Raw genomic sequence first — 15,550 nt, 5'->3', positions numbered from 1 at the left:
AGCAGAGGCACAGAGGTAGACCCCACATTTATATCACTGCTGGGGATTTGAACTCAGGTCCTTAGGCTCACACAGCAAGCACTATACCCATTGAGCCATCCACCCATCCCTGTGCGGTGGGGCATTTTTATAGCATAAAGTAAAGCTTCTAGATGAGAGTCCTATTTGATGTTGAGTTCTCCAAAGTTCAGCATGGCTTCTGGGTCTGAAAAAGAGTTATAACTAATCTGAGAACCCTGAACAATGATTAGAAAAGAATACGGATTGAAAACATTTGTACTCTAGGGGTAAGAATCCATTATCCCAGAACTACTGCATGCTACTCTCCTTGCTTGCACCTAGGATAAGCCAAGAACTTTTTATATTAGCAATGAGAAGTTATATATGCCTTCATAACTATTTCCGCTTAAACCCCTTTAGAGAACCATAGGAGTATGATATATTTAATAGCACTTTCATGTATGTATGAGGAGACCAGGAATACTGTGTTAAGCAATATTTGAATGAAGATGAACAGTTTCCTATACAGTTTACAATGGTGTCAGTATACTGCCTTGCTCTCTCCTAATTCCTCAGAGGAGTAGTCCTTATTCCCAAGTGGGATGTTTCTTAACCATGGTGGCATCATGGTGCTAGTTCTCTACATCACACCATGGCAGTGTAGCATCATGACTCCAGTTCTCCATCTCATAACCATGGAAGCACCATGTTCTCCATGGCTACAGTTCTCCATCTTTAACATACATTATTGCAGATGCTTCTAAATCTGACCAAAGGCCAGTGTCTGTTCTGGTCTCCTATAACCCCAAGCCAAGACATTGATTCTTGTTGTTGTTTTAACAAATTAACAGACACAATTAGCAAAATCAGTGGCTAATAACAACAAGAAATTATTCTCCCCTAGTTTTGCAAATTAATAATCTGTGGTGTTGACAAGGCTGTTTTCTTCTGGAAGCTTTTGGTGACAATTATTTCTTGGCTAGCTTCATCCTCTAAAGGTGTACTGCCTGGATCATGGTCCCTTCCTCCATCATCACAGTCAGCAGATAGAGTTGACCCTCCTGTCCTGTCTCTGGCCTCTGCCTTACAAGTCTTAGAAAGGTCCTCATAGTTATATTGAGCCCACAGAATCACCATCTTTGCTTCTCAAGACCTTTACTTAATCACATCTACAAAGTTCTTTTTGCCATACTAGGTAGAATTTACAGAGTCTAATGATTAGGATGATGTCATGCTTTCAGTGTTCCCAAAAGGCTCGCCATTTGAATACTTGGTGCTCTATTGGGACACTATTTTATATAGAATCTTTAGGAAGTACCTATGTGAAAGAAATAGGTTGCTAGTGGCATGTCTTTGAAGTTATCCCTGCCTCTGGCTCTAGAACAGCTTTCTCTCTCCTTCCTGGTCCAAAGATATGCCAATGCCCAATACCTCATGCTCCCACTGTCTTGGACATGACTGCCTCTGTTTCCATGTCTTTCCTATCATAGTGGGCAGAAATTTCCCCCAAACCCTGAACCATAACAAACCCTTTCAAATCCCTCAAGTTATCTTGTCATATATTTGGTCAGCTAGAAATAAATAATATGGACAGATATGGATATATGTAAGGTCATCACTGTGCTGGCCAAAGGATGTCTGAGAGGACAACTGTAGTTGGGCTTTTCTTTGGGCTGCCAGCTCACTAAAAAGCTGACATAGAGACTTTTATATTAATTACAAAAGTTTGGCCTTAGCTTAGGCATGTTTCTAACTAGCACTTGTAACTTAAATTAACGCATAAATTTTAATCTATGTTCTTCTATGTGCTTGTTATCTCATCTCCATTATGCCCATCCTCGTTATTCTGTCTCGCTCGTAACTCTGCCTTTCTTCTTCCCAGAGTTCTCTCTGACCAGAAGTTCTGCCTATATGTCTTCCTGCCTATCTAATGGCCATTCAGCTCTTTATTAAACCAGTCACAACAGCACACCTTCACACAGTGTAAAGGAATATTCCACAACAGACATTAGAGGAGTTTGAGCAAGGGGACCATGCTTGGGAACACTAGGAAGAGTCTGCTGGTCAGGTCAACTGCACCAAGTCTGGATACCAAGGAGACATGGGACTCCTGGTTCTGCTGAACCTTTTCATTTTCAGTCAGGTGTATATTCCCTCCTAGCCTAATATATTAGAGATAGGAATCTGAAGCACTAAGAGTGTCCTGTATGTTATATACACTCAAGACAATGGTGGTCTGTTGAAATGGTCTATGAAATGATAAACACAGAAGATATTACACAGATACTGTTTTCTGTAGGTCCTATATATACTGATAATTTATATGTCATAGAATTATATTGTTGAGTTAATATTTATCAATCTTAGGTAGTTTGAACAGTTCAAATGATGCAGCAAGAAAAAGTCCCTCTACAGTTCAAGACCCAGGGTTGAACTGGCAAAGGTCTAAGCATGATATATCTTTCCCTGAGGAAATCATGACCTTTTCCTGTTTCTTTTTCTCTCGATCTACCTAGAGAATTCTGTCAGAGGCAAACCGTTAGCAATGGCTGTGCTCTGTTCACGCTCTTTTTCTCTTACCGCATCCCTACCTCTTCCTTGTCTCCAAAGATCCTCATTCCACACCCACTCGTTGTTTTGAACAGTCTTCCTTGGCTTTCCCTTCCTTCGAATCTCTAATTCCATCCTTCCGCCACCTCTTCAGTGTTCTTAAAATACACCAGATTTCACCTGCTTGATAAGCCTTTGAAAATACACTCTTCAGCTAGCAGGAGTTATTCACAAATCATAACACTATTGTTATTTTACTCTTAGATGATTTCTATTTTAGATTCAAAATTACCTTCACCATTTGGACTCTGTATTTTTCATTTCATAAATAAAAGTTTAATTTCTTTACTTATTGTACTTGAATAACATGTATTTATATTTTGCTGGTTATTGGTCACTTTGACTAATGTTTCCACTTTTACACTGCATGCAAAGGAATTTCATTTCAACAAAGTAGTTTAAAACCTATTTTTGCTACTTTCTGGGAGTGTTTAATAATCTCTAAGTGTTCATCTCACTTTTGCTCATTCTCATTAATATAGGGGGAGTGTAAACATCTATGTTTAATAATTGCCATAAGAATTACTCAATTGTTTTGAGAATTTATGAGTCAAGCTTTTTTAAAAAATGTGGTTTTTTCTCCCTCAACAAAGTTAGTATATTCTTAAGCATACAGAAATAAAAAAGAAATGTGACAATTAAACTTAATTTTAAACTCACAGTGTAACATTTCTGTTGATTTTTTCTGTAAGTACATAATAATGAATATTATTATGGTATGTACTCCATGAGGGCACATGTGTGTGTCCTGTTTGTCACTGTATCCTAGGGATGGTTCAACTACTGGGGGATGCACTTCTGTGAATAAATGAGTAAATGAATGATAAAATTTCAGAGTGGCTTTAAAAATGATGTATAAATTTCATTATTAGCAATGCTACTGTAATCAGATTATAGACTTTCTCATCTTCTAGCATGATCTGTTATGAATAATAACTGGTAGCACCAAGAATGCTAAGTAAGAATGTATATTGACGACGATGGTAGTCTGTTGAAATGGTTTGTGGATTGATAAATACAGAAGATATTACATAGATACTGTTATGTATGTTTAATGAGAATCTGTTATAGAAATGTATTCTATAGAGTTCATGTTTTAAATATCTTAAGCAGTTTGAATATTTCATATTGTTTACTTCACTTATGAATTGATAAATACAGAAGATTACATAGGCATTATTTCATGTAGTGTGTGAATTCTCTCATTATTGGTGTAACTTTACAAATGATTGAGATTTCTGTTTTTGTTGTCTATCCTCAGAATGGCTTCACTCCTTTGTATATGGCTGCCCAGGAGAATCATATTGATGTTGTTAAATATTTGCTAGAAAATGGAGCTAATCAGAGCACGGCTACAGAGGTAAGTCTTGGTCTCTGATTCTTTTATTTTAAGGTCCAATTGCAAAGGATCTCTACTTCTTTGTCTAAAGCATGCTGGGAATGTTCATATTACTTTTATAATCTATTATAATAGCCAGTGAGTAACTTGCGCTGGTCACTATGAGTTTATACCTTCATTGTAGATTCATGATCATGCATTCTGATTTCCATCATCATTAAGCTTGGCTTTTTGTTGTTGTTGGAACCCATGTCAGCCTTGAATTTGTTGCAATTCTCCTGGGATTATAGGCATGCACATCATGAAATCATACTTCTGTCAATGTGTCCTGACTTGCTTTTGGGATTTACAGCATTCTAAAATTAGATTACAGTAAGTTATTCTTGTTGCTTTTGTATCCATATTTTATCTTAAGATCCAAAGCAATTTCTTGAAGGAACAATTTCTGACCATCAAAAATAATTTATTGCTATTGTGTTAGTTTAATTTTCTAAGGACTTTATCATAATAATGTTATTTGTGACACAGGTGTGAGGCTGTGATCCTGGCAACTAATGTCAAGAACATTTGACATTAAGCCAGTTTCAGAGGATTCAGCACATTGGGACATAGGGGTTAGAGGAAAGGGACTCAGGTCATCACCCCCGTGGCCCATGCACACCTTCTTCAGAAGCAGAAATGCCTGTCTATTTCCCATCTCTTGGCCCACAGCAAAACATGGCTGATACCTAGAAGCCATCTTGGTATTTCTTAATGCCCAATAGAGTTTCCTTTCTGACAATTAAATCTTTAGGCAAAGTGAACACAAACTTCCTACCATGCTGTGCTGGATGGAAAGGTCACTGAAATGTATTAAGTCTACTTGTCATTCTTTGGGAGGCAAACTAACATTGTATGGAACCGCTCGTCATTACTTTCTGACAGCTTATTCTCATTATAGAGGCAGTCACTGTCAATGTTAAGTGAGTTATGATGTCATATATGCCTTGACCATAACTAGAAAATACAACTGCCCATTATGACATGCTTCTTTGTTCTGCATTCAGTTAAAAAAAAAAGGTGTTTTTTTTTTCTTTTTTTAATAACCTGGGGTCTTTTTGTTCTTCAAGACACTGAATTTGTCTGTGAATAGAGTACGAATATCTCAAGGCAATGCTCAGAAAACAAAGAGACTGTTTCTCAAAGAAATATCCTGACATAAGGGAACCCATCTGTTTTCCTTTTCCTTGAAGGCTGAATCGTTAATCATATGAAACCTTCACATTAGAATTCTCTCACCCATCCAGGAGACTTAGAGTGTCTAATGTGGGCTTTCATTGAACTCAGTTCGTGATGTTCTCAGCAGATTGGCAACTCCTTTGGTCTAGTTGATCATCACAGTACTGCAGTGATTCTAAAAATAGCCCTCAGTGATCACTGCATCAACAGAGGTATGCTATGCAGTGACCTGCTGAACTCAATTATCTAACCAAATACAATGCTTTCAAAAGAAACAAAGTGGGGTGGTATTGAAGCCTAGCCTGGCCATGAGTATATCTTATATTTTATTAAAAAGATATCATTGAATAACTAAAGCCACTTTCTTATAATGATTGGAAATTTATAAACTTAATATACTGAACCTACCACCTATCCAATAGTTACCGAGGTTCACAGGGACAAACCTTTGCATTCTTCCTTTTAACTGTATCATTCTGTAACAAATAATTCTGTTGCAGGGATGACTAGCTGATGCTCCCATGCTCTATCATAAAATATCTTCTTTGGTTTCATTTCTATTTATGTGTGATACGGATAAGGAGCACTTCTAGGCTCACGAGCAGCAATAATGTGTAAAAGTCGATTACCAACCAAGCACTATAGCCACTTAAAAAATTAGATAATCACACAATCCTTCCACATGGTAGTGAAATGCATGCACATGAAGAGATGCTTAGTTCTAAAATTTCTCATATATAGGATTAATAAATAAATGATGAAATCAAAACTGCTCAACTTAGCTGGGTTTTTTTTCTTTTTCACAGAGTTCATTGAGGTATTTGAACAAATTGTTACACATTTTTAGCCTTCTTCCTTGAAATACAGATCAGAATGAATTCTGCATGTTTGGAATCCAGCTTTTAGTCCTCCGAAGGGAGTTGCCTGTCTGGCCAGCACCATTTTTATAGATCTCCTTTCCTTTCCTTCCTCTTGAATTCTGCCAAAATTTAAAGCTACAATCATTTTACTGGGGTTCCATTCTGTAGGCTGTGTCTCTAAGGAAATAGAATGAAAACAAGTCCATGTGTCAGTAATACAGACTGCTGCGGAGTGTGAGGGGAAATAAATCCAAATATGCACACGATGATGGGAGTGTCCTTCATTCACAAAGTACCCTGTTCCTGACACACCTATATGCTGCAGCAGCTTACTCTTCTCTACCTTAAGATGCTACACTCTGCTCCTCCACTCTGTGAAGTAGTATGGTGTATTTAAAATGCAAGCTTATTAAAAAAAAATAAACAATAAGCATAGTCATGCTGCATACACAGTTCATGATGCATATATAGTATGGTACACTTGAGAAAATATTTTCCCTCAAAAAACCCACAGTCATCACTTAAAGAATTAATATTGAAAACAAATTGAGTAGTTAGATTTGGATGAATTACTCCTAATCCTGGAATGACATTTTCAGCTGTACAACCTACCACCCTCGTTCCTGCTGTATAAATAGGACGTCTAAGATTTTCTTGGAAACTTCAGGGAATTAAGGAGGGATACACTTGCCGTCTTTCCAGGACCTAAATACTGGCTTCTGATGATGCAAAGATGACTTTCCAGATTTTGTAGCATGGCTTTCTATCTCATTCTGGAGACCTTTCTAAGTTTGCATTGTTTGTGCTGTTGTTTGTTGATCTCTCTCTCTCCCTCCCTCCCTCTCTCTCTCTCTCTCTCTCTCTCTCTCTCTCTTTCTCTCTCTCTCACTTGACAACTGAGAAGTTGGGTTTGAAATGTTATCGAGTATGTACAACTTTATACTGAAATGATCTTAGCAATCTAAAATGCAAGTAGTTGCAAAATTAATGACTAGTCTAATTTACCAAACAGCTTTAGGTCACATTAAAGCTCCAACATCCTAATACAAATGATATCAATTACTCTATCCACAGCCATTATCACCTTCCTTCCAGGAGACAATGCAGAGACGCTCATCCATCTTGCATTGTTGATGGACACTCATTTTTCCTCTAGAGATCATTGTATTTTTCACTTCCAGTTAGATTTGGGTTTCATTCTTCTTCTACATTAGAAGGCATATAAGTGTTTGTTCTAATTTTTATTTTCCTTTTCCAAACACACATTTGGCCACTCCTTTAAACTGGCCACATCCCATCATCATCAGGCTTTGCCAAGATACAGAATGGAAATCAAGAAGGCAATCTGATGAAGCCGTTGCACTGCAGGGCAAGTGCAGAATCCACTCTGCTTCTGCCCCTCGCAGTGATTTTCCTGTCCTGGTTGCCAATCTCACTCATTCATGTAAATTTTATTCTAGGATGGCTTTACTCCTCTCGCTGTGGCACTTCAGCAGGGACACAACCAGGCAGTGGCCATCCTCTTGGAGAATGACACCAAAGGGAAGGTGAGGCTGCCAGCTCTGCACATTGCGGCTCGGAAAGATGACACCAAGTCTGCTGCCCTCTTGCTTCAGAACGATCACAATGCTGATGTACAATCCAAGGTAAGAGCTGATGCATCTGTAGAGAGGTTCCCTCTGACTGCCAGCATCCTCCTGGGTGATGAAAAGGACCACTCTCTGCTGCTAATGCAGCACTCTGGTCAGGAAAACATATATATCATTTCCATGGGTATTTTAGATGGAAGGGGACTAGCTGTTGGCAGACAGTAACAAAAATTAAGGCTAAATGATTTTCTTTAGAAGACCAGTTTTCACCTTTGAGACATTTAGTTAGACATTCTGTTTACACCATTAATTATAGAGAGAGTCAGAAGGAATGACTATTGTGTAATGGAGTTGGCTTTTCTTACTCTTGTCTTGTTGGAAAAGGATACTCAGTTGCAGAGAGCAGATCTACTGTTTCTTGAATTTTTCATTGTGTAACATCTTCCCTCTTTTTCCCACAAAACACTGCTTTCAGATGATGGTGAATAGGACAACTGAGGTACAGTATTGCCATTATACCAACATTTACCTTGTTTTGATTTATTTTTAGTTTTTATCCAGATAGAATAAATGCTCACTAATTCATACTAATGATCAAAGTTCTATTAGTGGGAAACTGTTTAGGGGAAAATCCTGAATTAAGAAAGATTGATAATTCAAATATATTTGATGCAACATTTATTTGATACAACATACATTATTAAACCAACTATTTAAATAGTGTGTGAGTCCAGCATGAAATAAAACACTACCATTGCTTGTATTTTAGTGAGTGAGCCTTACTCTGAAACTTTTGCAAAGAGATATGAATTTTTCCTCTTAATGAGAATGTACAGATTAGAATTTAGGGAAATAAAAGTGCAGGAGGATTCTCTGTTATTTAATAGCAGAAGCTCTTTTTCTGCATTTTTTTCTTTACCACATTGTTTATAATCAATAGTGCTTTGTACATCATGAGCAAAGCAATTGCTTTTTTCCTGTAAGTCTTAAAATACTTGCCATTAAATAGTTTTCCACATATAAAATAGGTCATTATAAATAAGAACATTAAGTTCAGAAGCTTATAGTGTCTATTTTCTCTCCTTTGTCACCACATAAACATTATTGAAAGTATGCTATAAAAATTAATCTGCACTCAAAAGCAAGTGACTGTTTATGAAGGCTGACTTTTGTTTTGGTAGGGTGAGTCTCTAAAATAATTTTTCTTCTTCATTGAGCTGGGAATTTGGAGAAGTTTTAGATCTTTGGGCATTCATAGAAAATGTCGTATTTTTCAACTCTTTATTAACACGTTCATCTACTGCGATGCAATTTACTCGACTTATTTGTACTGCTTTTTTGTTTATTCCCTTTTTTGTGCATGATACTGAGGGTGAGGGAACTTCAATTCAACTCCTTAGTGAAATTCTTCAGAACTGGAATTATGCAAATTGATCTTAATTACTAATTTTAATAACTTTAATTTCTTAGGTACTCCTTGTACATAATTTTTATACATTGTGAGGGTGTAAACCAGCAGCGAGTTGTGCGATATAATAGCCTGAAACATTATGATCATTAAGGCCAATAAGAGAGCATTAATTAATTAATTAATTATAAATGATAAAAATGTTATTAGACTTGGATGATTGGGAAATCATTTTCCAGCAACCAATATAATTTTTTGAAATTAAATTGTGATTTGAGTAGTTGTTTGTGTAACAAAACTTTTCCTGGGAAGACACCGCACACATGTCTACTCACTCCAGACAAGTAGCCTACAAGAAACCAAAATACAGACAACATCAAAGTCCAGCTTGGTGAACCAATGAGTCTTCCTGGGGTTGCTTACAAGAATATGAGTGAGGGGTCACTTACAGGAGCAGAAATGACTCAAAGACAGCTGCATCACCAGAGCCCACCCCAACATGAGTGACAGCTCACAAAACCTGAGAAACTGGAGTACACTGAACAGCCTGCAGGCAGATCAATAGATTGGAAAGTGTCTTTTCCAAGTGACTCTGGTCTACAATTTCTCCAGTCAGCTCATCTGGTTTTTGCTTCTTCCAGGCAGCTCGTCTGGTCTGAGAGAAATCTCAGCTTTAATTGCTAACTCTGGCAGAGAGGGGCCTAGTGGATCAAGTCAGATTCAGGGGCTTCCTGAAGCTCTTTTGAGTTGTTTACCTTCCTGCTCTTAAGGAGCTCCCGTGCAGGTGGAAATCTTTCAATTTTTGAGAAAACTGTTACAATAATAATAGGCATATATTTGGACTATGTGTGGGTGACGGGAGATAAGGATGAAAATAGAAAAAAATTTAACATTTTGTAAAATAATTATTGGTTGTATATTTCATGCCTTAGTTTTGATGTGAATATGTCACCTACATGCAGAGTAAAATAATCTTGAATACATTGTGGAAATTGAATTCACAGTTACTATTCTTATTTTCATATCTTGCTTCACTACAGTTAAAAATTATTTGCAATTAATTATTTGCAATTAATATATCACCAACCTCCAGTTACCTAAGCCATCTAAATGTTTATCTTAGTATTTTGAAAACAGTATCACCAAATTCTATACATAAAGTCAATAAAATTGATTGTGGCTTGTAGAATATTTCTTAAATTAATAGATTCCAGATTAAAATCCATTTCCAAGTAAAAGAGAATAGGAAATAACCTGCAAGCTGTGGGAGTGTTGGCCAACGAATGCTGTTTGTTTCCCCATATTTTTTTTATTAAGTTATGAAAACTATAGAGTAAGGAAAATTACCAGGACTTTGAGCACTTCAATAAGAAAACAGCTAATATGCATCCATTGTGAAGAACAGCAAAAACATCTAACTACATCTAAATCAGAAAAAGAAATGATTTCTTCATTTGATTCTCAGACTTTGTTTTTGAAGCATTTGGGAAATAAAATATTTCTCTGATACCCATATCCATCCATTAATGTGATTATTTTAACTATATTTTATTTTAGTGATAAAATTATATTTAATTCATATTTGAAATTAGATTCAATTTAACCATTTTTTATTTCATATTCATATTGATACCAAGCATTTTTTATTGAAAGTATATTCTCTCATACAATACATCCTGACTACAACTTCCCTTCCCTCTACTCCTCGCAATTTTCCCCCACCTCTCCCCTCTCCTGTTCCCACTCCCGCCCTGTTTCCTTTCAGAAAAGAGCATGCCTCCAAGAGACAACAACCAAACACGAAAAAACAACACACAATAAGACAAGGCAAAAGTCCTCCTATCGAGGCTGGACAAGGCAACTCAATAGGAGAAAATGTTGTTTAGTATTGTTTTTTAAATTCTTTTTCACTACAAATCAGAGTCTAAGCAGTTGTGAAAGGGATAGAAAACCAGTGTGGATGCTGTGGAATGAACTAGACATTTTTCCTGAGAAATTTTTGCAGTCCTGAAGATCAAACGCCAAGCAGCACTCTTTTACAAATACGATCAAGGGGTGGGAAGATGGCTAGTGGGTAAACTCGCTCGCTGTGCAAGCATAAGGACCCCCAGTTCCAGTTTCCAGAATCTAGATAAAAACGCTGGGTGTGGCCACGTGCAAGCCTGCAACCCTTCTGGAAACAGGATTGTTCATGCTTACTGGTTGCCAGCTACCTCCAGGTCTTGTGAGAGATCCTGTCTTAAGAGAATAAGCTGGAGGGTGCTGGAGTAGTGGACCTAGTGCACCTCCAGCACACACAGCTATACACACCCCACCCCCACACATGAGAATAGAACACAAAAATCAAAACAAAAACGCTGTTTTTTTTTTTTTAAATCTTTGATTAAAACATCCTTTGGTAACTGTTAAATCCTGTGTTTGAAACTGTATTTGGTTTCGTCATATTCTGTTTTTCTCTAATAAGCTAAACAAACTCAAGAAGCATAGTTTTGTATAAATAACTAGCCTCATAAATTAAAAATAAATTTGCCAGCAAGTATAGGGTATTTATTTCTCTCTTATAACACTAAGCTATAGAGTTGTATTAAAGCATTTGTTACATGAATTGCATCACTCATGTACTTGGCAGGTGGTTACTCTGTAAATTTTCTAGTTAGCCAGTGGTTGCTTTCCTCAGTGTGAGGTACATCCCCTACCCTCTATTTCTCTCTTTCTCTAGAGTGGCTTCACCCCTTTGCACATAGCTGCTCACTATGGAAACGTCAATGTGGCAACTCTTCTTCTAAACCGAGGAGCTGCAGTGGATTTCACGGCCAGGGTATGTGGTAAAATACATGTATTTTAAGAAAATAAATATGAACATTAATGGCTTCCATTAAGATCTTATATTTAACCCCCTTCTGCCATCCTAAAGATTCTGAAGTTTTCACTATCTTAATCACAGGGTGACATCATAACCCAATAAATAAAGCAAGACTCTGGGAGCTGGAGAGATGGCTCAGGGTGAGCTTATTGTTTTTCCCGAGGGCAAGAGTTAGACTCCTACCCTTGTTGAGTTGCTCACTGCCTTCAATTCCAGCTCCAGGGGACCCGGTGCCCTCTTTCGGCCTCTGAGGGCAGAACACTCAAACATATACAAAATGAAAATAAATAAGGACTGTGTCAGTAGTTGAGGAGGCTAATTTTGGCATGGCATTCAACTGTTATATTATAAAACAATGCAAAAAAAAAATCATGAATGATCAACTTCCAGTCCATAGACGACAGTGTTAAGATAGTAAGCACAAAGTCTGTAGGGAGTGTTTCTTAACAAGTGGGCACACAAGTAGGTGAGATCTTTTTTTTTTTCTCTGTTGGTTTAATGAACTGAAAATTTACTCTGAGGTCTTCCTAAAATACACAGGAAGATAGCCCATGGAATTATGCATGTCATGGTCTGCTTCTGTTAGAAAAATTCATTTGCATGATAGTATAAAATTCACATAGGGGATAGCATTTAACATGATTCAGTTGATACAATATTTAAATACTTGCAAAATTATGACACATACCAAATTCGGACACATAGCCATGTTATGAAACCTGATAAGACAAAGTTAAGGTTTATGTGTACTGTTGTAATCCTTGGAAGTCTTCTGTATAAGCCATGTGTGATGGCATATGTCTGTAATCCTAGGAATGTAGAGGCCCAGGCAGGAGGATTTCCAGTTTAAGGTTAGTCTACCTTGTATAGCAAGTTCAGGGCTAGCCTGGGCTATGTAGTAAAATCCTACTTGGGAAAAAAATTCTTTGCTCTGAAACTATGTTGTACTATTTTCCAGTTGTTTTTCTCTGTGAATTATCCTGAAGGAGTTTTTAAAGAATAATCACTACTGATATTAATATGTGTATTTTTTCCATTTTTAAACACATAAAACTTTGAGATCTCAAACTCTATAGTACATGAGTATTGTAGACTGATATTTTACGGGGCTCTATGTTAGAATTTGAGGCTTTGCTTCTACCACACAGATGTCCTCCTTCTGTCTCTTAAGTTGTTTTACATTCCACATGTATATTGTAGTTCTTGACTAATAGGCATTTTTGTTCCATTTTTCATTTTCTAACAATTAGCATCCTATGGTTTATGGGCTTCTTTGTTCCTTATGATCAAAACTATTGAACGATAGATACCATGGGTCACAACCTCTTGGTATTCTCTATTAGGAAGTCTTGCCCTCACACCCTGCTATATCCAACCTGCTCTGTTTGGCTTTCCCCACTCTAGAATGGAATTACTCCCCTGCATGTGGCTTCCAAAAGGGGAAATACCAACATGGTGAAGCTCCTACTGGATCGAGGTGGCCAGATTGATGCCAAAACTAGGGTGAGTATCTTTGGACTTTGAATTTCCTGCCATTCTTAAGCCCTGGGGCCTCTCATCCCATACCTTATAGCACTAGTCAGCAAGCATGAGGAGTATGTTTTCAAGGAGATTGCTCTTGGGTTTGATTTCAGTCTTATACAACATTTAAGGATTTCAACTAATAAAATGAAATTAATGTTTGCTCATAAATGCCTAGAGCAACAGACTACTAGCCCCTCAGTGTGTTCGTTTTTCTTGCTCAGTTTCTGGGAACCAAGATCAAAGACTAGACATACACAGCTCTCCTTTTTTTGTGGCGATCAAGAAGGCAAATTGATTGGCACATTTAAGATGCAAAACTGTGACTTTTGCATAAAAGGTTTTCATGCATGTTGATAGTTTTTGTGCTTCTAACTGTTGAACCCATTAGTCATTTTCTTAAGAAGTTGTACTATACTCACTGTCATGCTGACAGAAAGAGCAGACAGTTGGCAAGGTAGACCTTCATCTCAGTAGAAGTGGAGCCCTTCATTCTCTTCAAATTTTGGAAGTAAAATGGCATCCTAACATCTTGATGCACACAGAGTGAATAAACCAATATGTTAAAAACTGATTCTGAAGTCAAGATGTCAGATTTCAAATCCTATTTGGGTCATTCATTAAGCTAGTGTTGGCATTTTTCCGACCTTGGAATTTTGCTAATAGTACCCTAACTTTATATGGTTGTATGAGGCTTAACTCATAGCTGTATTATTTTCCTTTAAAAAGTGGAGATATCATTCAGTTAGTATAGTCTGTGCCTACTTTGCACGAAGCCCTGGGTTAGATGACCAGCACCACATAAACTGAGTGAAGTAGTACACATCTGTAGCACACTTATAATACCAACATTCATAAGGCATAGGCAGGCAGATCAGAAGTTTAAATTTATCCTTGGCTAGCCTGAGCTGCATGAAATTATCTCCCCCCACCAAAAAAAAAAAAAGGAAAAAAGAAAAGAAAAAGAAAAGAAGGAAAAGGAATAAATTAATTACTTAGCTACTCATATTTTTATAATAGTGTGGATATTATATGCATTTTTTTGCTTAAATATATATGTGTAGTATTTTAATATCAGCTTTCTGGAGTAGATTTGGCTACAAAAATGTTAAGTAATTTTGAAACACAAAATTAAGCCAGGCATAGTGATGTACATCTATAATCCCAGTATGATGATGTACACATGTAAGCCCAGTACTCAGACAGAAGAGAGCAAGAGGATTATAATTCTGAGGTCAGCCTGGGCTACAGAGTGAGACTGAGGCCAGCCTGGCCTATGTAGAGAGACCCTGTCTCAAAAACAAACAGAAGAAGAAGCCCCCCCCCAAAAAAAAAAACTATTTGACAACGGATCAACAATCTTCTATATATGAGAGGGAAGCTGCACCCATAAAATCTAAAACTATGGTCTTGTAAACAAGAGCTGTGTGTCAACAACCTCAGTTGTCATGCTAACACAGATGGGGAAAATTTGGAAGGGTCCTATGTGTAGATGAAAACCCACATGCCATCAGTTGCTGCTGAAAGAGGGGCAGACAATCAGTCTTCCCGGAGACAAGCCCCTGATACTATCCAATCCCAAGAAGTAAGCCCTCAACACAGGTGCATATGAGCTACTCCAAATGCATTCAGCAGTGTGTGTGTGTGTGTGTGTGTGTGTGTGTGTGTGTAACAATAATAAAGAAGAAGAGATCATGAGTTTGAGGGATCGGTCACAGAAGGAGTTGAAGCAGAGAAAGGGATGGGTGGAAGTATAGCAGGCATTTAAGAAATTCTCAAAAAAGCTTTAAGTTAAAAACTGTATTAAAAACCTCTTTTAAAAAAAACACACACCAGAAAACCCCACTCACCCATACAAGCAAGCAAGCAAGCAAAAAATAAAATAAAATAAAATAAAATAAAAATCCCTGGTAGATTAACAATGCCTATTGAAGAGGGAAGATAGAACATGCATTTTCTTTATACATTTTTACATTCTAGGATTTCATGTTCTCACAGTCTAAACAGTCAGAGTCAAGTCCAGTCCACACATCCATCTTGAAGCTACAAATTGCTTAGCTTCTAGATTCTGCACCTGTCCTAGACTACAAGTTCTGTTTTTTTCATTAACTCCCAAATGAAAATGGGAGTGCTTAGAAAGTC

At 37.2% G+C, this 15,550-nt stretch overlaps 1 protein-coding gene across 49 annotated transcripts in view; it reads left to right on the top strand.

Annotated features, from left to right (window-relative positions):
- Window positions 1-15,550, top strand: part of Ank2 (ankyrin 2) — a 596,100-nt gene that overhangs the window by 455,990 nt on the left and 124,560 nt on the right. For 46 of the 49 annotated variants that reach the window (XM_028856374.1, XM_037207067.1, XM_037207070.1 and 43 more), the window contains 5 exons: window positions 3,872-3,970; window positions 7,488-7,673; window positions 8,092-8,115; window positions 11,744-11,842; window positions 13,292-13,390. In XM_028856374.1, the coding sequence (XP_028712207.1) occupies window positions 3,872-3,970; window positions 7,488-7,673; window positions 8,092-8,115; window positions 11,744-11,842; window positions 13,292-13,390 (507 nt within the window). The remainder of the gene's footprint in view (window positions 1-3,871; window positions 3,971-7,487; window positions 7,674-8,091; window positions 8,116-11,743; window positions 11,843-13,291; window positions 13,391-15,550) is intronic. The other 3 variants (XM_028856214.2, XM_037207062.1, XM_037207059.1) reach the window with 1 other exon arrangement.

Source organism: Peromyscus leucopus, chromosome 6 (assembly GCF_004664715.2).
Source record: "Peromyscus leucopus breed LL Stock chromosome 6, UCI_PerLeu_2.1, whole genome shotgun sequence".
In the NCBI taxonomy this organism is placed as follows: Eukaryota; Metazoa; Chordata; class Mammalia; order Rodentia; family Cricetidae; genus Peromyscus; species Peromyscus leucopus.
The sequence above is the reverse complement of the archived record's forward strand: the minus strand, read 5'-3'. Positions and strand labels throughout refer to the sequence as shown.